General features: G+C 39.5%; 1 protein-coding gene and 1 non-coding gene across 5 annotated transcripts in view; one reads left to right on the top strand and one right to left on the bottom strand.

Moving 5' to 3' along the window:
- The window catches only part of SPCS2 (signal peptidase complex subunit 2), a 29,863-nt gene that overhangs the window by 2,123 nt on the left and 2,739 nt on the right, over positions 1-25,001 (top strand). For 2 of the 4 annotated variants that reach the window (XM_065528726.2, XM_065528725.1), the window contains exons 2-4: positions 15,066-15,149; positions 15,545-15,704; positions 19,581-19,716. In XM_065528726.2, the coding sequence (XP_065384798.1) occupies positions 15,066-15,149; positions 15,545-15,704; positions 19,581-19,716 (380 nt within the window). Of the gene's footprint in view, positions 1-13,628; positions 13,722-14,869; positions 14,962-15,065; positions 15,150-15,544; positions 15,705-19,580; positions 19,717-25,001 lie in introns of those variants that run through there. The other 2 variants (XM_065528724.1, XM_074014767.1) reach the window with 2 other exon arrangements.
- Positions 18,248-18,351, bottom strand: LOC123568885 (U6 spliceosomal RNA). The gene has a single exon (XR_006692444.2). It is a non-coding gene; the product is annotated as a U6 spliceosomal RNA (small nuclear RNA).

Consider the following 25,001-nt stretch of genomic DNA (forward strand, 5'->3'; position numbering starts at 1 on the left):
ATCTATTTAAGGAAGTATATGGTATATTCGCGCAAGTGTGTACTTGTTAGAGAAGTTCAAATGAGAAAGAGAGAGTGATCCCTGCAAACTTATTGATAAGAGTAAGAGCCTCGGCCAGGCGCGGTGGCTCACACCTGTAATCCCAGCTCTTTGGGAGGCCAAGGCAGGCAGGTCACCTGAGGTCGGAACTTCAAGACCAGCCAGACCAACATGGAGAAACCCTGTCTCTACTAAAAATTAGCCGAGCGTGGTGGCGCATGCCTGTAATCCCAGCTACTCGGGAGGCTGAGGCAGGAGAATTGCTGGAACTTGGGAGGTGGAGGTTGCAGTGAGCCAAGATCATGCCATTGCACTCCAGCCTGGGCAACGAGAGGGAAATCCACCTCGGGGAAAAAAAAAAAAAAAAAAGAAGAGTAAGAGCCTCAAGGAAAGGCCTCATTCCTGAGAGTGGAACTGGCACCTTATTTGGGGGGAGAAAGGAAAGACATGCCAGGTTAAAAAAGTCTCCTTGAGTGAAGGTACACAGATATGATGGTGTTTAAGGTTTCTCAGTTATTGAGTTGACTAGAAGGCTCTCTAAAGGAACTGTAGGGACAAGTAGATAGAATCCGATTAGGGAGGCCATGGATTGCTTGAAGTAGGAGAAGAAAGCTGTTGAAGGGTTTTGAGACTGTGTAAAGGGGTTTTTAGGAAAACTAGTCAGATGGTTTGGAGAGAGAGAAATTAGAAGACTTCTTAATAAGGCCATATACACAGTAGTGTATAATATATAATAAAAAGAGACATTTGAGTTTTATTGCAGCATGTTATTAGGTTGGTGCAAAAGTAATTGCTGTTTTTGCCATTGAAAGTAATGGCAAAAACCACAATAACTTTTGCACCTACCTAATAAAAGCCACATGACCTTGGATAAGTTGTGTGATATTGCTGAATTGAAATTTCCTTATGTAAATATTGTGGGCATTCATACATGTTATAGTAAGGATCACATTGTATAGTGCTGGCAAATGTTCTTTGGGTTTTTTTGTTTGGTTTCCTCTGCCCTTTTTATTTTTATTATTTTTTTTGGTAGAGACAAGGTCTCACTGTGTTGCCTAGACTAATCTTGAACCCCTGGCCTCAAGTGATCTGCCCACCTCAGCCTCCCAAAAGTACTGAAATTACAGGCATGAGCCACCGCACCCAGCTCTGTTCCCTGTCCTTTGGAATCTACTAGAAGTAAATGTTCTTTGTGTAGGGCTGTCTGTGGTAAAAATAGAATGACAAGGTGATGAGAACCCCAACATGAGTAGCAGAAATAGATAAAAGGTCTCACAAAAGAGTGCTTGGAAGATTTATCCAATAAGTGAGGGATGGAAGAGACAAAATAGTCAAGAGCTGCTTGAGTGCTTTTTCTTGGAAAACTTGATTTTCAGCCTTACATTGAACTGTTCCCTCTCTGAATTCCTCTAGCACTTACACTGCACATGGGAATTAAACTGTCACTTAATATGACATACTATCTTGTATTATTCCACCAATTTGTATTTGCCTGTTTTCCTGTGAGTGCTTCTCTCTAGTGATCAACACAGGATAAGTACTTTTAGCATTGAATTTCGCACAGAAACAACTTGAGATCTGTCACCTCAGTCTTCAGAATCAGCTTTAGAGGATGGTGCCTCTAATTGTTTGAAGACTGAGGGTACTGTGGGAGAGAACTTGGGGGAAAAAAATGTTATTCTCTGGAGCAGGATCTGAACTAATAGACTTTTGCTCTGTGGGAATGAGTCCATTACCTTTAATATAATTTTTTTTTTTTTTTTTTTTTTTAAAGACAGAGTCTCAATTTGTCGCAGTCTCTACTCACTGCAACCCCCGCCTCCCAGGTTCAAGCAATTCTCCTGCCTCAGTCTCCCGAGTAGCTGGGATTACAGGCATGCGCCTCCATGCCCAGCTAATTTTTGTATATTCAGTAGAGACAGGGTTTCACCGTGTTGGCCAGGCTGGTCTCGAACTCCTGACCTCAGGTGATCCAATGGCCTTGACCTCCCAAAGTATGGGGTTTACAAGCGTGCACCACCACACCTAGCCTAATGTAATTTATTTAATTTGATGTGTCTTGATTTCGGCGGGGAGGGTTTTTATTTTATTTCTGCAGCTGTAGTTTTACTTGCCATAAAGAAGTGCAATAAAGAGATGCAAATATGTTCCTAGTTTTCCCTAAGCAGATGTGAATTTCTACTCTTATGAAACTGACTTTAAGAACACAGCAGTTCTTGTTTCCTGATCTTAAAAATAAGTATGCAAATATAATCCTTCCGCCTCCATCACAGAATAACTTGACTTAGATCATTGCAGTGTGTTATTTTGCCCCAAATACATCAAAGCATTTTCTTCTGCCTGGCAGTTATAAAGAAAAGCTGCTTGCTTAATTTGTTTTGGCTATTAAAGTTGATATGTGGTGTTAAACCATGCTTTCCAGAAGGTATTGTCTGGACCCTTTTAGCCTTATACCTGGATTTCTGTCTCCTGGCTAGCCTGTCAGCCTGATCTTAAAGAACAGCTTTAATCTGTTTACATCAGACTCCTTTGAGAATTAGTTAAAATTAACAGATTTTTGGACCTTTTCTTAGGCCTGAATATCTGCGTTTCTCTTCACATGTCTCTATTACCTCTGCATTTTAACAGTTACCTCCAGGTTGAGAACTGCTGGCTTAAATGATTTTTTTAAGTCTCTTCTGGTTCTGACATTTTAAGGTTTTTGTTTTGTTTTGTTTTTAAAAGCTATTCTGCTTAATAGTGGTTTCTTTAAAATGTTTTTAATGAAGAGACCCTGAAACTCATCTGATGCTTCAGCCTCATTTTGTAGACATGGACACAAGCAAAGCAACTTGCCCAAGACCACACAGTGAATTAGTAACACTTACAGAACCTGGCTTCCCCAGTACTTAATCCAGTGCTCTTTCTTTACTCAGCACATTGCTTCCCATACCACAGTGTGCCTTGTGCTAACTAATGTGCTAGCTAACATAGTAGTGGGATGAACATCTCTTGTGAGGTGAAAGACCTAGGCTGTAGCCTTGGCTTTGTCACCTACCAACCACATGTCCTTAGGTGTCTCCTCTTTTACTCTACTGGAAGATACCTTAGCTTGCCAGACTTCCAGATGATATGCTTGTGCCCTGTTACCTAGCTCTGACAAGGAAGATGAACGGTTTTATGACATTACTATAATTGTATGTGTTTGTTTAATGAAACAAGGTGCTGGCCTTTTAATACTGTTTTGCAAACTGATCCTATTAGGATCTCAAAACTCATTATTTTTTATTTCCTCAAAATAAAAAGTATGTGTGTGTCAAAGGCCACTATCAAGAAAATGAAAAAAGAAATCCACAGAATGAGAGAAAACATTTTCAAATCATATATCTGGTAAGGGTCTAGCATCTAGACTATATAAAGAATTTTACAACTCAGTAATAAAAAGACAGCGACCTAGTTTTTAAAAGGGCAAAAGATGTAAATAGATAATTCTCCATAGAGGATATACAAATAGCCCATAGCACATGGAAAGATACGCAACATCATCAGTCATTAGAGAAATGCAAAGTAAAACCACAATGAGAAACCACTTCACTTCCACTAAGATTGCTATAATAAAGGGAAAAAAAAGGAAAATAACCTGTTTTGGTGTAAATACGGAGAAATCAGAATCTTCATATATCGCTAACAGATGTAAAATGTGGTGGCACTCTTGGAAACAGTTTGACAGTTCCTCAGAAAATTCAACGTAAAGTTAACCATATGACCCAGCGATTCCACTCCTAGGTATATACCCAAGAGAATTGAAAACGTGTGTCCACGGGAAATCTTGGCACACAAATGTTCATAACACAGTTATCATAATGGCCTAAAGGTAGAAACAGTCTGTCAGCTGATAAATGGATAAACACAATGTGATATATCTATACAATGGAATATAATTTGACTGTTAGAATAAAGTATTGATACATACTACAATATGGATGAATCTTGAAAATGTGCTAAGTGAAAGAAGCCAATCACAAAAGGCCATATATAGTATGACTGCATTTGTTTGAAATGTCCAGAATAGGCAAATCCATAGAGACAGAAAGTAGATTGTTGGCTGCCAGGGGATAGGGCACAGGAATAAGATGTGACTGCTAATGGGTATGGAGTTTCTTTTTGAGGGTATGCATATATTCTAGAATTACATAGTGGTGATGGTTGTATAACCTTGTGAGTATACTAAGAACCCCTGAATTGGCATATTTTTAAATAGTGAATTTTATAGTGTGTGAATTGTATCACAATCTTAGAAACTTATTTTTGTCTTTCATAGAGTAACCCTTAAAGTTTCAGATTATTTGTTTTTTTAAACTATGTATCATGTAACACAGTGGTATCACAGACACTGATTACTTTTGTACTATTACTTTAATTACTAATTAAAATACTATATATACGTATTATATATGTATATATAGTATATATACATACATATATTTAGTGAGTCTTTTAATTAGTAATTAAAGTAAGTGTATATATACACTATATATATTATATACTATATATATATAATCTGCCTGCCAAGGTACCTTTTTCAGCTGTTGCCAGCACCATTTCCCTGCTCTGATCTCTTATCTTACCAAATTTCAATAGTTTTTTTATATTACTTAGCCTTTCAGTAGCATTTGACTTATTGATCACTTCTTTCTTGAGATATTTTCTTTACTTGGCTTCTAGGACACCGTTTGCCCCCAATTTTCCTCCTCCGTCAACTAGTCTCTGTTGTCTTCATTATTCTTTGGTCTTCTTCCTGACCTGTGTAAATATTGCCCGTCCCTGAGCTTATTACCCCTGGCCCTCTCCTCTGTCTAGCCTCATCCCAAGGTGATACCCAATGTCGTGGCTTAAATAACATGTAGAAGTTGCTGACTTCTACATTTATATTCTCAACCTGGACCTTTCCTCTAAGCCCCAGACTTTATGTCCAACTGCCTGCTTGTCATCTCCACTTAAATGTCTAAAACGTGTATCAGGCATCAATAGCCAGAGCCAGTCTCCTGATTTCTGCTTACCCCTCAAAATGCTTCTCTCTCAGTCTTCCTCATTTCAGTTAGACACCTCCATTCATCTTATTTATTCAAACAAAAACCTGAGAGTTACCCTTGATCTTCTCTTTGCCTTGTACTCCACAGCCATCCCGTCGTTGTATTTTCCTGGCTGTACATCCAGAATCTGACCACTCCTACCTAGACAGCTGTAGTAGCCATTTCAACTGGTCTTCCAGCTTCTGTGCTTGGCTCCCTTACATTTTATTCTCCACACAGCAGCTAGACTGATGTTTTAAAACATGGATCACTCACTCTCTTGCTGAAATATCTCCAGTAACTTCCTATCTCAATTAACTAAAATCCAAACCCCTAATTGTGGCCTATTTTGTAGCCCCTACATTGTGGGCGGCAAGCCACCCAGGTGCTGAGGCAAGAGACTGAGGGCACGAGCTATTCCAGTATAATAAAATATATAAAATAAGAATAGTTATACTAGATATAAATAATATATATGATTATATATGAATATCATTAATCATTAGTTTGTAGCAGTTACTCTTTACTCCAATATTATAATAATCCTCGCTCTACAATCATAACCTAGGAAAAACTAGGCGGTACAAGGATAGGAGCTGAAGGGACACGGTGAGAAGGAACCAGAAGACAGGAGTGCAAGCCTTCTGTTATGCCCGGAAGGACCACCAGAGGGCTCCTTGGTCTAGCGGTAACGCCAGTGTCTGGGAAGACGCCTGTTGCCAAGCAGACCATGGTCTAGCGGTAGCATCAGTGTCAAGGAAAAACACCCGCTACTTAGCAGACCAGGAAAGGGAATCTGCCTTTCCCCGGAGGAGTTTAGAGAAGACTGTACTCCTCCACCTCTTGCAGTTATCCGGAGGCCTAACCATCTCCCTGTGATGCTGTGCTTCAGTGGTCACGCTCCTAATCCATCTTCATGTTCCATCCTGTACACCCGGTTCTGTCTTTTAGATAGTAGTAACAAATTAGTGAAAGTACTAAAAGTCCCTGATATGCAGAAATAATGGCGTAAGCTGTCTCTCTTATTCTCCTCTCTTTCTCTGCCTCGGCTGCCAGCCGGGGAAGGGCCCCCTGTCTAGTGGACACATGACTCATGTGACCTTGTCAATTATTAGAGATGGCTCACATTCCTTACCCTGCCCCTTTGTCTTGTATCCAATAAATACCAGCACAGCCTGGCATTTGGGACCACTACTGGTCTCCGCATCTTGGTGGTAGTGGTCCCCTGGGCCCAAGTGTCTTTTCTTTTATCTCTTTGTCTTGTGTCTTTATTCCTACAGTCTCTCGTCTCCGCATACAGGGAGAAAAACCCACCGACCCTGTGGGACGGGACCCTACACTACATGTTCTTGATCCTGCCTGTTTCTGTCATCCTCATCTGTCAGTTTCTACTTGAGTCACTGACTCTGGAAACCCTCGCTTTTCTGCTGTTCCTCAAACACGTTAAGCTTGGGGGATTTTGGTGTTCTGTTTTCACTAGGACACTTCAGATTTTCTCATGGGTTACTCGTTTATTCAGCTCTGCTCAGATGTTAACTATTTTCCCTCACTATTTAATAACTTTTTAGTAGTCTTTTTAAAAACTCTATTGCATTTTTCTGTGTAATCTTTTTTACAACCTGGAATTATATGCATATTTGTTTACTTATTCTTTATCTTCCATACAAGAAGAAGCTCTACAAGTGCAGAATTTGTCTTGTTTATGACTATATCCCTAGTGGCTAGAACAGTGCTTGGCACATAGCAAGCAGCCATTCAATATTAATTTAAAGAAAATAAAGAAGTGTAATTGCCAAAAAGATTGTGTTTAAAAATATTTTTTTTTTCTTTTAAAAGATTGTCCAACACTGGAATGAATTGCTATTGAGAGACTTGGCAGTTTCCTTAAAAAGAAAAAGAAACCTGGAAGAGTCATATAACAGTTACTATTTTTCTAGGCAGTAGGAGATGGATATCAGATGAAACAGCTGTGTGGTCCTATGCCTGAATTTGCACTCAGCTGCATTTTTCAGAACTGATTGCATGTAATTCTTAAATGGAGTATGTGATCTGTTACCTTTCTAGAATAAGGACTCATCACACATCCGTATCAATGTAGTACATTCCTAGCCAGTCTTCGTGCCTTAATTCAGGCCTTCCTTGGCAATATCCCTCTCTCTTCCAACCCTCCCCAGTCAGCTTTGCTGCAGATTGATATCCCTGAGGTAATAGGTAACATTTTATCCAGAATCTTTTTTGCAGATCCTCGAACCTGTAGTGTGCCCTTGCCCTTCTATGTCTACTTCTTACCATTTAGCACTTAGCATAGTTTATAATTCATTGTTAAGTATAGTATTTTCCTTAACACAATTGTAAAGACCATTTTTTTGTGTGTATCTAATTTCTTGTCTACCCATTGCAAAGGTAAGAAATTTATATTGGTTGATTATGCCAGCAATTCAGTCAGACTTTAGAAGATGTTAGTTGCTAGTATTGAAAGGATTGTTGACTACATTTCAGTTTGCTGGTAGAAAAAATACTTCATTGTTGGAGCATTGCTGATTAATATGCTGAATCAAGTTGTTTTAACTTTAAGCTCTTTTCAGCCTTAGATCTCACACTTTCTGGGTTCAGTGGTAGGATTTTAAGTCATGGATCCAGTGACCTGGCCCTCAAAGAGCTGCAGTCATGTAGGCTTCTCTGTCATGGGCTGAGTTGATGTAGAAGCAGCCCTGTCACAGCTAAATGCAGTTTGTGGTGGAGTAGAGAAGGCAGTTTAAAACCTAAGAATCAGTTTCTCTGGGGTTGTCACTAATGTGCATGCTCATAATTTAATTAACACATGGTAATTTCCTAACTTCTAACTCCAGTGATGAATGCAGTCAGTAATAAGCACTGTTAAGCTAGTAATTTTCTTTGCAGTGTATCTTGACCATTTTTATAAAAAATAGATTGAAATTGAAGATTCAGTGTGTTGCTAAGAGCATAATCTCTTTGAGATACCATGTTTTTGCTGAATTGGGATTTAAATTAGATGACAGTGCACATTCTTAAGATAGACATCATTTTCTCCCCAAACTGAACATTTTCTTTTCTTGCTAAATATGTGTGTGGGGGGATATGGTCACATATGCATTTCCAACTGAAATTGTAATCTCAGCTTCTGAGTTTGCCATCAGTTTTTATTATCTCCTTATTTTAGTTTAGAATTCCACATATACAAATGGGTATCCTCTTTCCTCCTTCTCGGAAAATGACATAATGGCTCCAACAAGTCATCCAAGCCCTAATTCTAGTAGGTGGTCATCTCTGTCTCTTCTCTTTCATGTTCCTTATAACTAGTCTGTTACTAAGTCCTGCCAATTCTACCTCAGAAATACTCCCTTTCATTCTCCCTACTGCTGCTCTATTGAGCATTGAGGCTCTGCACTTACATCAGGCTCCATCTACATCTCTATGTCCAGTGTTACTCCTCTCCAGATCATCTGCCAGGTTGCCACTAAAATGACTTAAAAAAAAAAAAAACGTAAATTTGATTGTTATTCCCCTGCTTAAAATACTCTCCATTGCCCGCTTCAGAATAAAATTCAAGTTTTTTAGCCTAATAACTAGGAAATGGTTTCTCTATATAATAACTATATTATATAATAATATATCTATATTATATATTAACTATATTATATAGAGAAACCATTTCTATATAATAACTAGGAAATGGTTTCTCTCAGATGCCTCATCTCCTGCTACTTTCCCCCTTTGCAGCTTCTGTCTACTTTCTAAACTGGGATAAAGGAGAGAAAAAGTTTGTTTTTCTTAAAGCCATGCTCAATTCTGTCTAAATCAGAACAGGGTCACCATTGACACCACTCTCACCCCTGGTAATTCTTCATCTCTCCAGTGTGAATTGAAGAATCCTTTGAGTCTTATTATCAAGCCAGGGAACTTTGTGAAGCAATCCACTCAGGTCTTTTATATCACTGCATAACTTCTGTTTTCACTATTATTAAAATAAGAAAATTGAAGGTGTTCATGTTGTCATACTCAAAACAATTTTGTTTTGTTGGACATATCCTAATGGCCAAGGATTTTGTCCTTTCGTTTTGTGAGATGGAGTCTCACTCCGTTGTCCAGGTTGGAGTGCAGTGGCACAATCACGGCCCACTGCAGCCTACACCTCCTGGGCTCAAGCCATCCTCCTGCCTCAGTCTCCCAAGTACCTGGGACTATAGGTGGGCACCACCATGCCTGGCTAATTTTTTTAATTAAATTTTTTTTTTTTTAGATATAGGGTCTTGCTACGTTGCCCAGGCTGATCTCAGACTCCTGAACTCAAGCAATCCTTCCTCCTTGGCCTCCCAAAGTGCTGAAGTTATAAACGTGAGCCACTGTGCCTGGCTTATTTTGTCTCTTTTTTTGATCCCACCCTATCCCTTTAAGCCTGGTGACGCATGGGGAACAGAAGGCTGTATTCCCTCACATGAGTTAATTTGGAAAATGCCTTCCTGCATTGCCTGCATATCCTTCAGACCTGAGTTGTGTTTAATATCCTTCCTAATCACTTACGGAGTTCCTGATGCCATACCTTCAGTGAAATGTCTTCGTAGAATTTTTTGTTATTCAAATGTGCAGTGGAGAAACGTAACTGAAATGATTCTTCATAGTGTTCTATTAAAGCTATCAAATGCCTGTTTTCTTTTAACTAGTTAGCCAGCCAGTTCTGGCATCAGGTATATTAGTTTGATAAAAGTTGTCTTTATCTTGGCCGGGTGTGGTGGCACTTTGGGAGGCTGGGGTACGTGGATCACTTGAGGCCAGGAGTTCGAGTCTAGGGCCAACATGGTGAAACCCCATCTCTATTAAAAAATACAAAAAATTAGCCTGGTGTGATGACACATGCCTGTAATCCCAGCTACTCGGGAAGCTGAGGCATGAGAATTGCTTGAACCCAGGAGGTGGAGGTTGCAGTGAACTGAGATCATGCCACTACACTCAGCCTGGGCGACAGAGCAAGACTCTGTCTCCAAAAAAAAAAAAAAAAGTTGTCTTTATCTCTTCAGTGGGTAGTGTAGGGGAGTAATTTCTTTAAAATAGTACTTTTTGATCTCTGTTTTCAGCCAAATTGCAGTTGGTTTTACATTGAGTGGGGAGATTCAACATTTTTGATACCCTGTGAGTTTTGTGGTCCTATTCAGATTAACTTTTTTTTTTTTTTTTTTTTTTTTAAGGTTTTAAAAATGTTATGAACTAGAGCTTGTTAGGAATCAAGATACATTGTATAGCTGTCACTTCAGGGACCTTTTTGCTTCCTGTTCTTTTGTGTTTTTGATGGCTAATAATTCCTTTCCTTTCTCTTCATGGGAAAGCAGTGTAGAATAGTGAGAGAGCATGAGTATTGAGTCCTGGCTTTACAACTTTCTGTCTTTCATCTTTGGCGAATTTTTTAAACCCTTAGTGTTATCTGTGAAAGGAAGATTTTAACTGTTCTTACCTTGTAGAGTTATTGTGGAAATTAAGTGAGGTAGTGTATATAAAATACTTTGCACATACATAGCACATGTTAGGCATTCAGGAAATGGTAGCTATGATTATACCTTCTGTCTGCCCTCCATCCCTTAAAAAAAATTCTGTGAATAAGAACCAAGTGAGATCATTTTGAGCATGTCTACATTTGCTAAATTTAGACTGGAGAGTAACATTTTAGAGATCTTTTTCTTCCCTTTTTTTCTTTGTGAGTATTTAGACATTAAAAAAAAAAAAAAAAAGCTATTGAGAGTATATTGTGTTCCAGGCTCTGAGAATACAAAAGTGTGTAGTCCCTGTTACCCAGTGAGGGAGATAATACATACAGTCAGGTAATCATGATGCAGTGTATTATATAGTTTTATATCATTAATAGCAACAGCAATAGCTAATTTTTATTAAGTACTTACTAGGTACTGTGCACTGTGCTATGTTTTATAATTACACTATTTACTTCTCATACCAACCTGTGAAATAGATACTTTTACCGTCTTTATTTTACAATTGAGCAAACTAATAAGGCTTTAGAACGGTTAAATTATTTGTCCAGTGCCTTCCAGTATTAAGTGGAAAAGTGAAGATTAAAATAAAGTAGCCTGACTCCATTCTCCCTTGGATAATAAGGATTCACTTATTGGGTAAGGAAAAAAAGCATTTGTCTGCATACATTTGTATTTAGTCTAAATCCAGTCAGTTTGTTTTTTGTTTTTTGTTTGTTGGGTGGTTTGTTTTTTGAGATGGAGTCTTCCTCTGTTCACCCAGGCTGGAGTGTAGTGGCGCCATCTCAGCTCACTGCAACCTCCGCCTCCCGGATTCAAGCAATTCTCTTTCCTCAGCCTCCCAAGTAGCTGGGATTACTTAGCCTGGCTAAGTTTTGTACTTTTATTAGAGACGAGGTTTCACAATGTTGGCCAGACTGATCTCGAACTCCTGACCTCAAACGACCCATCTGCCTCAGCCTCCCAAAGTGCTGGGATTATAGGAGTGAGCCACTGCGCCTGGCCAAAACCAGTTAGCTTGTGATTTGAAGTACAGTACACCTTTAAGTATAAGGCCACAATCTGCTTTGGGATTGAGTTCAGGGATTAAGGCAAGTAAAAATAAATTTATATCACTGAAGAAGAGACAGTTTTATAATGAGACATGTATTTGTAATTTAGCCCTAAAGAATTTTGTTGGCCTGTCATTTACTAGTTGTATGGCACTTAACCTCTTTGAAGTCTCGTTTTCTAATCTGAAGAACATTGGTGTCTGGATTGAGGGTCTGCTTAGTGCTGCAATAAAAAGATGAGTGGCAATAGCAGTTTTACAGTGGGTGAAAATTGACCTGTGTAAGGGATATCATTTTGAAATTTTGGATACTGCCAACATAAAGAACTTTAATTTTTTCTAGATTTCCAGGAGGAAAGGTGTTCAACATAAATCACATCATTTATACAAACAGTTGAGGCACAGTGAGCCATTCTTATCACTGAGGGAATGTATTTATATCAGTGTAGGGAACTGTTTTATCAGCCAGCTTGTCAGATGCCAGCCAGGGGCCAACCTTGCAAACAAGCCTTGCCGAAGATGGCAGTCTTGGGCCCAGGTTCACTTATTTCTGCACACTGCCCTTCTTTGTAATTTATCCTGTGAGGTCCTACATAAAATAAACTAATTTTTGCTTTATCTATTACAAAAGGAAAGCAATTTGCACTTAGTGTTGAGGAAGACAAAAATGAGGCAAAAAAAAAAAAAAGATAGCTTCTAAAATACCCGAATTAGTAGTAGAGAGAACGTGAGGAGCAGCATACATTTTAGTTGATGAGCAGTTTTTGAGCATGATGAGAAATAATAATCAGAAAAATCAGCCCCTAATAGCAACTCCCCTTTTTCCAGATGGTTCTCTGTACTGTACCAGGGACACTATTAGGTTCAAAATGGCCTATGTTGCCATAAAGTCAAATTATAACCTTTCTTGTGATTTCATGTAATTCACTGGAAATGTTTCTGTTCCACTTACTGAAGATTGCTTCTAGGTACCAGGCAGTGAAGTTATAGCTGAGGCTATTTCAATACATTGTAATGGCTGCTTCTGCATTTTATTCCCCCAAATTTTTAAGACATTATTTTCTGACTTATAAAGGCAAGTTTCTTTTCTGTGATGCAATGCAGGCAGTGAAGTGTGGCTAGGTGTCTGAGAATATGATTTCCCTGTTTTTGAATGACCCATAATTTTTAAATGACTTTATTCTGACTTTATTTCACAAATAATTCAAATGCTATGGTGGGTTTGGCTCTACAAGTTGGTTCTTTTGCATGTCTTCAAAGAGGGATTTACTTGACAGTGTAAATGAGCTATCTAGCTAGAAAGCCTACTAATTTCTTTTTGGTTCAGTTTGCATCTTTAAAATTAGGTGTCATGTTTGATTTGTAGGCTGGCAGTCAATATTGCAGTATGCTGCCATGAGTAGTTTTCTCGAAGAAAAACACTTGCTTTTACAAGGCACCAAGGGAAAAAAAAACTTGATTGACTTTTAATCACTTTAAGTATGGCTATTTTTAGCTCATGTTATTTTTCCCAACAAACTTCCCAGAACGGGTTTTCTTTTTTTTTTTTTTTTTTTTTGAGACGGAGTCTCGCTCTGTCGCCCAGGCTGAAGTGCAGTGGCCGGATCTCAGCTCACTGCAAGCTCCGCCTCCCGGGTTTACGCCATTCTCCGTCTCAGCCTCCCGAGTAGCTGGGACTACAGATGCCCACCACCTCGCCCGGCTAGTTTTTTGTATTTTTTAGTAGAGACGGGGTTTCACCGTGTTAGCCAGGATGGTCTCGATCTCCTGACCTCGTGATCCGCCCGTCTCGGCCTCCCAAAGTGCTGGGATTACAGGCTTGAGCCACCGCACCCGGCCTTCTCTTTTGTATAATAATATATAGAATCACAGTTAAAAAATCAAAGTTGATGAATTATATTTCTGTAGTTGTTTAAAATCTTTACAATTATTTTTATCCTACTTCTTATTTTATTTTTTATTGTTTATTTATTTATTTATTTTTTCCAGAGACAAGTTCTCACTATATTGCCCAGGCTGGACTGGAACTCCTGGGCTCAAGCTGTTCTCCCACCTCAGCCTCCCAAGTATCTGGGACGGCAGGTACTCACCACTGCCATCTCTTTATTTCTTATAGGCATTATCTTTGTACTTGTGCTCAATCCAAAAGATAAATATGACATTCTCTGTCTTTCCATAAAATAATCCATTCTAAATCCAAATGAATTTTGGATTGCTTGCTGGTTTGTGATTTTTATGGAATATAATATTTGTTCACTTGATCTAAAAAATTAAGAGTTGGCCATTAATGTTCTACAAAAAAAACCAGGTTTATCAGATTATTTGTAGCACCCTGTTCCTCTTAAGCTACATTTACTTAAATACTTGAATTTGAGAAAATTTTTTACTATGTAATACATTCACATGGTTAAAAAATTTTAAAGGCACACGTAAGTAGTCTTACTCCTCCCCATATTTCTCTACCCTGATAAGATATCTGGATGTACCGTAGTTTGTTTAACCAATCCCCTTGTAAATGAGCATTCGAGTTACTTCCAGCTTTTCACTATTACAGACAATGCTGCAGTGAGTAGCCTTGTATATCATTTCACATGTATTCAGTTATAGAAACATTCCCAGAAGTGGGAAGCTGAATTCAGGGTGCTAAATTGGCATTCGTAGGTGCTGTAACATTTTGAACTTCTACATGAGCAGTGAGTGAGAGAATTATTTGCCTCTGAATAGTAGTGTTTGAGAAACTTTCTAAACCTCTATAGATAAAGGAAATAGAAGCAGAGTTTGTCCACTCAACTCATGATGGGACTGAGTCTGGGACTTGGTTTGTAATTTAAAATTTAGTGTTGTTTCCAACAGGCTATACTGGAATTGCTGTCTTAAAGTTAAGACATGCTGGTAAAATAATAAAAGTTGTTAGCTGACAAAGTGATATTAAAGGAGATCCTCCCCATTTTGTTAGTGTCTGTAAATTCATGTATCTGTATTTTGTGAGTTTTGTGGTCAGAGAAGGAAAGCATGAATAAATAGAGTAATTTTCTATACTCACATTTGGGTAAAATGAAGGTGGGATATGCAAGTTTACACTTACAGTCTCTGCAGCCCATATACGTGTTCTGGTTCTGGGGTTGTTTTTATATTCTCTGCATGGAGACTGGCAATGTCAACATCACATGAGTACCACCTGACTCTGGTTACCTCATCTATTTTAATTGTTTGGTCTTTTTTGTTTGCTTGTTTTTAACTGCTTCTTGCAGGGCTACCCCATAGGAGTGTGCCCAGAATAGCCTGTTTTGTCTTTTAGTTCTGCAACATCAGAAGACAAAGAGTAAATATTATGTGTGCATGAGAGATGCTCTTAAAAAGTGGTTCATTTTACCTTCAGTAAGAGGCCTAGTTTCTTGATGCACAACTTTTCTGTTTGTTTTACAGTGGAAGATAGATGATAAGCCTGTAAAAATTGACAAGTGGGATGGATCAGCTGTGAAAAACTCTTTGGATGATTCTGCCAAAAAGGTACTTTCTTGAGGAGGGGTTGGTTAGTATCTATACAGCTGATGGCCATCTCTCCTGGAAAATCTTTTCCTTTTGTAACTTGGAGTGACCTTAGTTTTCAGTGTTAGAAATTGAGTCAGAAAGCAGTTTCTAAAATTTCTCACAGAAAAAGTCAGAAGAACATTTTAGCTGTGGGAAAAGTTGAGGAGTTTAAAGTTTTTATATGAGGGATTGATGAACTTTTTCTCTTGGTTCTTTATAGAAGACTTGAGTCTTATTTGTTTGGTGTGGTAAAATCCCAACTGGAGGGAACTTCTTGGTAATTCATAGATTCTTTTATCATGGAAATCAAGAATAAAAGCAGATACTGGGAAGGAAGTATTCCTATTAGCTTGATTCCTTCTTTTTCTCACCAGGTACTTCTGGAAAAATACAAATACGTGGAGAATTTTGGTCTAATTGATGGTCGCCTCACCATCTGTACAATCTCCTGTTTCTTTGCCATAGTGGCTTTGATTTGGGATTATATGCACCCCTTTCCAGAGTCGAAACCCGTTTTGGCTTTGTGCGTCATATCATATCCTTTATGCCCAGGTTTGTTTTCTAGTGACCATTTAAAAAAATCTGCTGATGCTTCTCCCTACAAAAAACAAAACAGACTTTCATGTTAGGGCTTGCTAATGTTAGAATTTAATATTATGAGCTGTGATGTTTATCTAGTAAACATCTATCATTTTATATAGTAACTGTCATTGATATTTTATGTTTAGTATGGTTATTTTATCGTAATTCATTTTTGTTATTAATGTAGAGGTTATTATCCTAATATGAGCACTTAATAGCAAAACACATAGTAATCGTGAACCCAGCTCTTCTCATTTCTAGCCCAGAACTTTTCCCATTAGACGTGGCTGCTTCAAATTAGGAAAGGAACTGATTTTGGAGACTCAGATCTGTATCAGGTTTACTTGAAGCTGAGGAGCTGAACTGGAAATTAGCATGAGACACAAGTGTGACTTGTATTATAGTGGAATTAAGAACTTATTCTGGAGCTAGAGAATGTGGGTTTGAAATCCAAGGTATTTGTGATCTTGTGCTAATGAAAATTTACTTATTTTTGAAATGATTTGAATACCACTCATTTATAAATATGGGTAGCATTCAGAATTATCATGAAGATAAAATGAGAGATTTTATGTTGTATTTGATATATAATCATTTCCTTTCCCCTCTTTTTTATGATAAATATAAGATCATGATCGTTGCCTACCCAGTTGATTTTTTTTTCTCAAGAAGTTGAATATAAAGAACTTAATTAAGGCCGGGCACAGTGGCTCACGCCTGTAATCCCAGCACTTTGGGAGACCAGGGCGGGCGGATCACGAGGTCAGGAGATCAAGACCACCCTGGCTAACACGGTGAAACCCCGTCTCTACTAAAAATACAAAAAATTAACCGGGCGTAGTGGCGGGCGCCTGTAGTCCCAGCTACTCCGGAGACTGAGGCAGGAGAATGGCGTGAACCCAGGAGGCGGAGCTTGCAGTGAGCCGAGATCACGCCACTGCACTGCAGCCTGGGCAACAGAGTGAGACTCCGTTCCCCGCCCCCCCCCCAAAAAAAAAAAAAGAACTTAATTATACTTCACTATTAAAACAGATAATTTTGGTAGGCAGTTTACTTTTTTAAACAATGTTACCACTACCTAAATTTTTTTTTTTTTTTTTTTTTGAGACAGGGTCTTACCCTGTCACCCAGGCTGAAGTACAATGGTGTGATTATGACTCACTGCAGCCTCAGCCTCCTGGCTCAAGCAGTTCTCCTACCTCAACCTCCTGAGCAGACAGGCACATGCCACCATGCCTACCTAATTTTTAAATTTTTTACAGAGACAAGGTCCCACTATGTTGCCTAGGCTGGTGTCAAAACTCCTGGGCCCAAGCAGTCCTCCCAAAGTGCTGGTATTACAGGCATAAGCCACTGTGCCCAGCCAACCTGAAATATGTTTTAAAACTTCATGTTGGAGATTTATCTTCAGAGGCAGTTAGCAAACCTCTAATAAAGCAGATCCTAGTCAAAAATTGTATTATCCAGTTTGCCCTACATAGCCCCCAGAAGTGGTACCAGGTGATCCTTGACTCCTTCCAGTCATCAGATTAATCATCCCAGTGTGAATTTTTCACCGTTAAGGCAGTTCAAAAGAATAATAGTCTATAGGTTCTAGAGACAGTTCCCAGGGGAATTCCAAAGCGATTTGAAAATGATAGCAATCTTGTTACAAACATCTGGCCTCCCAAGAGAACTACCTTGATGGTAATTCATTTGTTTGGTTATATTTGTTTAATAAAACAAGGTCTTTTTTTAGTCATATCAGTTTTATTTATAATAGTAGGGACTACATTATAAATATCTTCTGTGGCATCGTGGCTCATGCCTGTAATCCCAACACTTTGAGAGGCCAAGGTGGGCGAATTGCTTGAGCCCAAGAGTTCAAGGCCAGCCTCAGCAACGTGGAGAAGCCCTGTCTCTACCAAAAATACAAAAATTAGCTGGGCGTGGTGGTGCATGCCTGTAGTCCAGTTACTTGGGAGGCTGAGGCACAAGAATCACTTGAATCCAGGAGGCGGAAGTCACAGTGAACCGAGATCCACTACTGCACTGCAGCCTGGGCGACAGAAAATAAATAAAGTAATTAGATAAATTAAAAATAAATTAGCTGGGTGTGGTGACGCACACCTATAATCCCAGCTACTCAGGAAGCTGAGATGGGAGGATCACTTGAGCCTGGGATGTTGAGGCTGCAGTGAGCTGAGATCGTGCCACTGTACTCTAGCCTGGGTGACAGAGTGAGACCCTATCTCAAAAAAAAAAAAAAAAAAAATTCTTCTGTATCATAGACTACATATATCCTTCATCTCTAAATCTCATGATAATTCTAAAATATCAGTATTATCCCAGTTTTAAAGGTAAGGATACTAAGACTTGGGCAAGGAAGTTATTTGTTATGATTATACTGATTAAAGGCCAAGATTTAAATCTAGGATTATCTCTACTCTGAAGTCCATATACTTTGCACTATATTTTCCTGCCTTTCCTGTTCATGAAATTTATCTTTTTTAACTCTTTTAATGGAATGCTTCATGAATTTGCCTGTCATCCTTGTGCTAGGGCCATGCTAATCTCTGTATCATTCTAATTTTAGTATATGTGCTGCTGAAGCGAGCACTGTTCATGAAATTTATTTTTATTTTATTTTATTTTTATTTTTTGAGACAGGGTCTCACTTTGTCGCCCAGGCTGGAGTGCAGTGGCACGATCTTGGCTCACTACAACTTCTGCCTCCCGGGTTCAAGTGATTCTCCTGCCTCAGCCACACAAGTAGCTGGGATTATGGGCCTGCACCACCACATCCAGCTAAATTTTTTTGTTTTTTGTTTTTTGAGATGGAGTCTTGCTCTGTCACACAGGCTGGAGCACAGTGGCATGATCTCGGCTCACTGCCACCCTGCAACCTCCACCTCCTGGGTTCAAGCCATTCTCATGCCTCAGCCTCCTGAGTAGCCAGGACTACCGGCATGTACCACCATGCCCGGCTAATTTTTGTATTTTTAGTAGAAACATGGGGTTTCACCATATTGGCCAGGCTCGTCTTAAACTCCTGACCTCAAGTGATCTGCCCACCTCAGCCTCCCAAAGTGCTGGGATTACAGGCGTGAGCCACCATGCCTAGCCTTAATTTTTGTATTTTTAGTAGAAATGGAATTTCCCATTGTTCCCTTTTGGCCAGGCTGGTCTCAGACTGCCTGCCTCGGCCTCCCAAAGTGCTGGTATTATAGGTGTGAGCTATCGTGCCCAGCCTTGTTTCTGAAATTTAAATGGCACAGTGTACACAAAGCTCTCATGCTAGTTTTTGGCAAACTGTAAGTGCTTATTATATATGGTACTTAATACTGTCAAAAACAATATAATAATAAGTCTATGTGCATACAGGAAGTAATTGTAGTACTATTTGACATACTCTCCTATAGTGAACTATTTGGGTCACTTTTCTTCTCTTCTTATAACCCTTAAAATCAGTTGAACATGGTCAAGTCCACTGGGACTATTAGTTGTTTTTTATAAAGAAATAAGCACTATTATGACAAAGTCTTGACAAACTAAGTATCTTATTATACATGTTGTCTTTGAACATAAAGATGAGAGCTAGTTTATGCTCTGTACCTTTTTCTTTTCTTCCATTTTGAGATGTTTGCAGAATTAACCAGAGAGAACCTTGTTTCTCTTGGTACATAAACATAAGGATGAAAATGAAATAGCTAAATTTTCAGTGTTTTTGCAGCAAGACAAAGCTGTCTTCTTTAGGACTATCATTATGAAAGTTTTTATATCTCTTGCTTGTCAATTTGTGTTACTTCTCTTTTATGTTTGGGTATTTTTCCCTTAACTTTATTTGAACCTATTTTGTGATGATGGGGATTCTGACCATTTATACCTCATATAAGGAGAAGAGCATCTTTCTCGTGGCCCACAGGAAAGATCCTACAGGAATGGATCCTGATGATATTTGGCAGCTGTCCTCCAGTCTTAAAAGGTATGACTATCTTCACAGATTTTTCAATCCTGGTGTTGGATTTGCCCTGGCATGTTATCATTATCAACAGAAGACTTATTATGTGCCTACTCTACATGGATCATAGGGCTAGTCATATAAAATGAAGAAAGGAGTGTGAATGATCTAGAAGGTTTGTCCTAGCTCTATAGTTCTGAGATTGCATTATCACAGAAATGCTCTGAGGATAAACTGTGGGAGAAAGTGCTTTGGTGGAAGAATGAAGAATGATTCTTTTTCCTGTGGCCAGTTAACAGAGACGATTAAGTATACAAAACTATAAAGGCCAAAGATGAGAGATCAGTTATCTTTGAAGAACTCCATTAGCTTCTGTGTCTTCTATGATCCTGTCTTCTCTCCATGAATACAGTCAAGAATCTCTGGAGCAGTGCACTGGGCAACTCAAAAAAAGCACAATCTACAGTCTATTTCTGACCAGTGTTAGGTATAACTTTGTGCAGCTGACACACATGTGTTTTGTAGGTACCAAGAACTATGTTCGTGTTCCAGTTCAGTTTCTTTCTAGCTGTATAACTTTGGGTAAATCATATAAATTATCAGGTTTAGTGGGGTCAAAAATGATGTCTAGAGTTTCTGGGAAGATGAAATACCAATTATAATAATAGCAAATGTTTATTGAACATTTACTATATGTTGGGTATTCTGCTAAATGCATTATCTCATTTAGATTTTAGAACACTCATTTTATAGATAAGAATACAGGCCCAAAGGTTAAATCAACTCTTCCAGTATCATATAGCCCAAAAGTGGTAGAGCAGGAATTCCAGCCCAAGTTTGAAACCAGAATTCATACTCGTAGTCACTATCTTAAAAACATATTATACTTAACTAGTGCATAATAGCCCCACAAATTATAAGTACAATTATTTACATATGAAATTAAGTGTAGCATCTGTGCTGTACAGGCTCTCTCATTGCCAACTTGTAGAGGCGCCTATGAGAAAGGGAAGCAGACCTTCATTCTGTTGTTGCTTAGTCCTTGCTTATCTCCTAACAGGGGCTTCGAGCTGCCCTTTGGCCTCAGCCATCATAATCTGCATCCTCTACCAGGCCACTGAAGCAGAGTTGCAGAATTCTAAAACTTAGTGGCATTGTAATTTCATTATTTTTATTCTGACTTTTGTATTTTTTAATAACTTTTATATAATTCACCTACCATACATTTCACCCATTTAAAGTGTACAGTTCACAAGTTTCTAGTGTATTTACAGATATTTGCAACCATTATTACAGTCAATTTTAGAGCATTTTCATCACCTCAAAAAAAAAAAAACCTCTGTACTCTAGCTAATCACTTCCCTATCCTTCCGCTTCCCTGAGCCCTGGGCAACCACCAGTCTACTTTCTCTGTTCTCTCTTATGGACATTTTATATGAATGGAATCATACAATATGTGGTCTTTTATAACTAGGTTCTTTCACTTAGTGCCATTACTTCCTATATATACTGCACACGAGGTTCATTCATGTTGTAGCATGTACCAGTACTTTATTCCTTTCTTTGGTCAAGCAATATTCCATTTTGTTTATCCATTTGTTAGTTGACAGACATTTGGGTTGTTTCTACTTTTTGGCTATTATGAATAATGTTGCTATCCATATTTGTGTACATGTTTTTAGGCAGACATGTTTTCATTTCTCTTGGGTAGTACACCTAGGAGAAGACTTACTAGATCGTATGGTAACTCTTTTTGTTTGAGGAACTGCCAGACTGTTGTCCAAAGTGGCTGCCCTATTTTACAATGTCACTAGCAGTGTACAAGGGTTCTGATTTTTTCACGTTTCCTACTATTTTTACCAACTGCCATATTTTTGGTGGAGTGGAAGTGTGAACGTTCTTGCTTTGTTCCCCACTTTCTGCTGATGTCTTCCCCCTCCCCCACCTCACAGACGGATTTAGTAGCTTAACAGTGGCTGATTCTGATGTCTTATTCCCACTGCCAGGTCACGTGATGTGAAAATGGCAATGAAAGGTTTCACAGACTACCAGTTGCCATGTGCAGACAGCACAAGCTATGTGACTCTCTCGCAAAAAGTGATTTTGTGACTCCCCAGCACATTCATTATACAGTCTAAACTCCTTCAGCATATGAAGTGTTACAGCATTCATCTCCTAGTGACATCTCCAGCTTTCTTTTATGCCCCTCTCAAAATCCATTCTCTCACTCTGGCAATATTACGGAATTTGCAAGATGCTAAGTTATCCAAGTTTCCCAGTGACCCCGTACCTTTAAACATGTTCTTCTCTCTGGCTTAGCTATCTTTCTGTAACCTGGCTCACTCCTACTTCCAAGAAGCCTTCCCTGACATGCCTTAGTTTAAATTAGGTGGTCCTGGTTATTCTTTTTTTTTTTTTTGAGATGGAGTTTCACTCTTGTCACCCAGGCTGGAGCACAATGATGCGATCTTGGCTCACTGCAACCTCCATCACCTGGGTTCAAGCAATTCTCCTGCCTCAGCCTCCTGAGTAGCTGTGATTACGGACCCACGACCACACCCAGCTAATTTTTGTATTTTTTGTAGAGATGGGATTTTACCATGTTGGCCAGACTGGTCATGAACTCCTGACCTCAAGTGATCCCCTAGCCTCCGCCTCCCAATGTGGTGGGATTACAGGCATGAGCCACCACGCCCAGCCCGTCCTAGTTATTCTTAAAAGCATTTTATGCTTACCTCTGTTAGTTACCACATGGAGCTATAATTATTTACTGTCTGTGTCTCCTCCTGGGCCTGCCCCTCTCCTCCAAAGCGTGAGCTCCTTTACCATTCACTATACACTAGAAACCTAAGCCCAGGTGGGACTTTCTCACTTACCCCTTGGTAACCAGACCCAGCCGAGGGCCTGGCGTGGCATGTTTTGTTATGTGAATGATTGACGTTCATCTGAGCTGGGCAGCAGCCATGACCTCCTAATTAGTCTCTGCCTGCAGCCAAGTCATTGTCAGCCATCCACAAAGTCCCCTATAACCTAGCCGTCTCTGTGAACATTCCCTTCTCTTTCTTGCCCTAAGTGAAACTGGACCATAACCCCTGAGGATGTAATTCCTCTGCAGACTGCAAGTGGTGGCTGATGTTTCTCTCACAGCCTTCATTACTCTGGTACTACAGGTAGAGATGGGTCTCCCCTTTGCAGCTTCCAATGCCTCCTCTTCCCTAAACCGCCCCCCGCCCTTTGAATGCATGTCATCACATTGTGCCACTTCTATGCCTCTTCCTTGCAGTTAAATACAGACCTGCTCTTTTGAAGATAATTCCTGGCTCATTGGCACTCTCTAACATTTGTCCTTTCATAAGTCTTGGTGATTGCCATATTCACATAGATGATTATTCTAGTAATTTGGCCTCTCAGTTTTACTTCCTTCTTCCCATTATCCTGTTTTCTATCATGTCTTAAACACTGACTTTCATAGACATACCCTAGTAGACCTTGCAATTACTAAGAACAAACTACGTTCAATAATTTCAGTTTTAAGTGTCCCACCCTGACCATTGCTTCCTGTTATTCTAATTTATTTCCTTCTAGTTCTCTTGTCACAGCATTTCTTCTGCCCCAGCGGTATCTGTAACCCACTTCACTTCCTCCTTACCTGGCTTAGATTCCATGACACTTCTGTAGTCCAGTTACTCTCTCCCTGTCCTGGAGGATCTTTCATATCTTCCCTATCCTCAAACCTCCTAGGCCTCCTCCCCTATCTTTACTGTCAGTATTTTGTTGTTGGGAAGATAGAAGCCATCATAAGTCTACCATCACTACTTACCTACTTCCAAGTACCTATCTAAGACCTTCCCTCCCTGGTCTATGGGATTCTATCCCTTCTCCTTTACTTGATGTTTCCCTCTGCTGGATCATTCCGTCTGACATACATATATACTGTAATTTCTCCCAACTAAAAAAAAAAAAAAAAAAAGTTTTATTTCCACTTCTGCTCCTCAGACAGTCTCCTCATTTCTCTACCTTCCTTTTCCTTTTGTGCTATCACCTGGATCTGCTCTTGTCTTCTCTTTTCTCCTCTTACTTGACCTGTCAGCAGCATTTGACATAGCTAATTACCCTTACCTTGTAATACTTTTTTTTTTTAACTAGGCTCCTCGGATACCACACGCTTCTAATTTTCTTCTTACCTTAATGTCTGTTCCTCAGTCTCCTTTGTGATTCTTCATCTCCCATTTGTTTTACATTTGAAATGCCACCGGGGCTTGTTCTGGAACCTCTTCTCTATGATGAAGATCTCTAAATTTGTATTTTCATCCTTGATCTCTTCTCTGAACTCTAAATATATTCCGGCATTCTGTTTGATGTTGGATCCCAATAGGCATCTCAAAGTCAACATGTCCAAAACCTTACTCATCTTTGCCTCGTCCAAACCTGCCCTCAGTTTTCCCACTTCAATAAATGGCAGTGCTGTCCTTACAGAGCTCTGGAGTCATTTTGACTCCTCTTTCTCAGTCCTTCTGTCAGAAAATCCTGTTCGCTGTACCATCTAAATGTATTGTCTAACCATTTACCATCTCTGCTGCTACCATTCTCTGTCACATAAGTTACTGTAATGATGTTCTTTGTTTGTTTGTTTTTTTGAGACGAAGTCTCACACTTTTGTCCAGGCTGGAGTGCAGTGGCGCGATCTCGGCTCACTGCAAGCTCCGCCTCCCACGTTCACGCCATTCTCCTGCCTCAGCCTTCCAAATAGCTGGGACTATAGGTGCCTGCTATCACGCCCTGCTAATTTTTTGCATTTTTAATAGAGACAGGGTTTCACCATGTTAGCCAGGATGGTCTTGATCTCCTGACCTCGTCATCCACCCACCTTGGGCTCCCAAAGTGCTGGGATTACAGGCGTGAGCCATGGTGCCCAGCCCACTGTAATGATGTTCTAATGGACTTCTGCAGCCCTCTCCCCACCCATAGTCTATTCCCAGGACGGCAAGCAAAGTGATCATTTTGAAACATAATCAACTCAGTCTTTTGCTCAAAACTCTCTCAGAGAAATCGCCAGAATCCTGAGGATGGCCTGGAAGTCCATACATGTCTATTCTCTGTACTTCACACACCTATGCAAACATACCCCTCATCTCCTATGGCTCTCATCCTCTCCCACTTCATTCTGTTCACATTACGCCCCTTTCTGTTCTTAAGACATTTCAGGCATGTTCTTGCCTCAGGGCCTTTGCACTTGCTGTTGCTTTTGCCTGGAGCATTCTTTTTCCAGAGAGCTTGTTCTCTTACCTTTCTTGGCTCTGCTCAAACAT

Source organism: Macaca fascicularis, chromosome 14 (genome assembly GCF_037993035.2).
Source record: "Macaca fascicularis isolate 582-1 chromosome 14, T2T-MFA8v1.1".
NCBI lineage: Eukaryota > Metazoa > Chordata > Mammalia > Primates > Cercopithecidae > Macaca > Macaca fascicularis.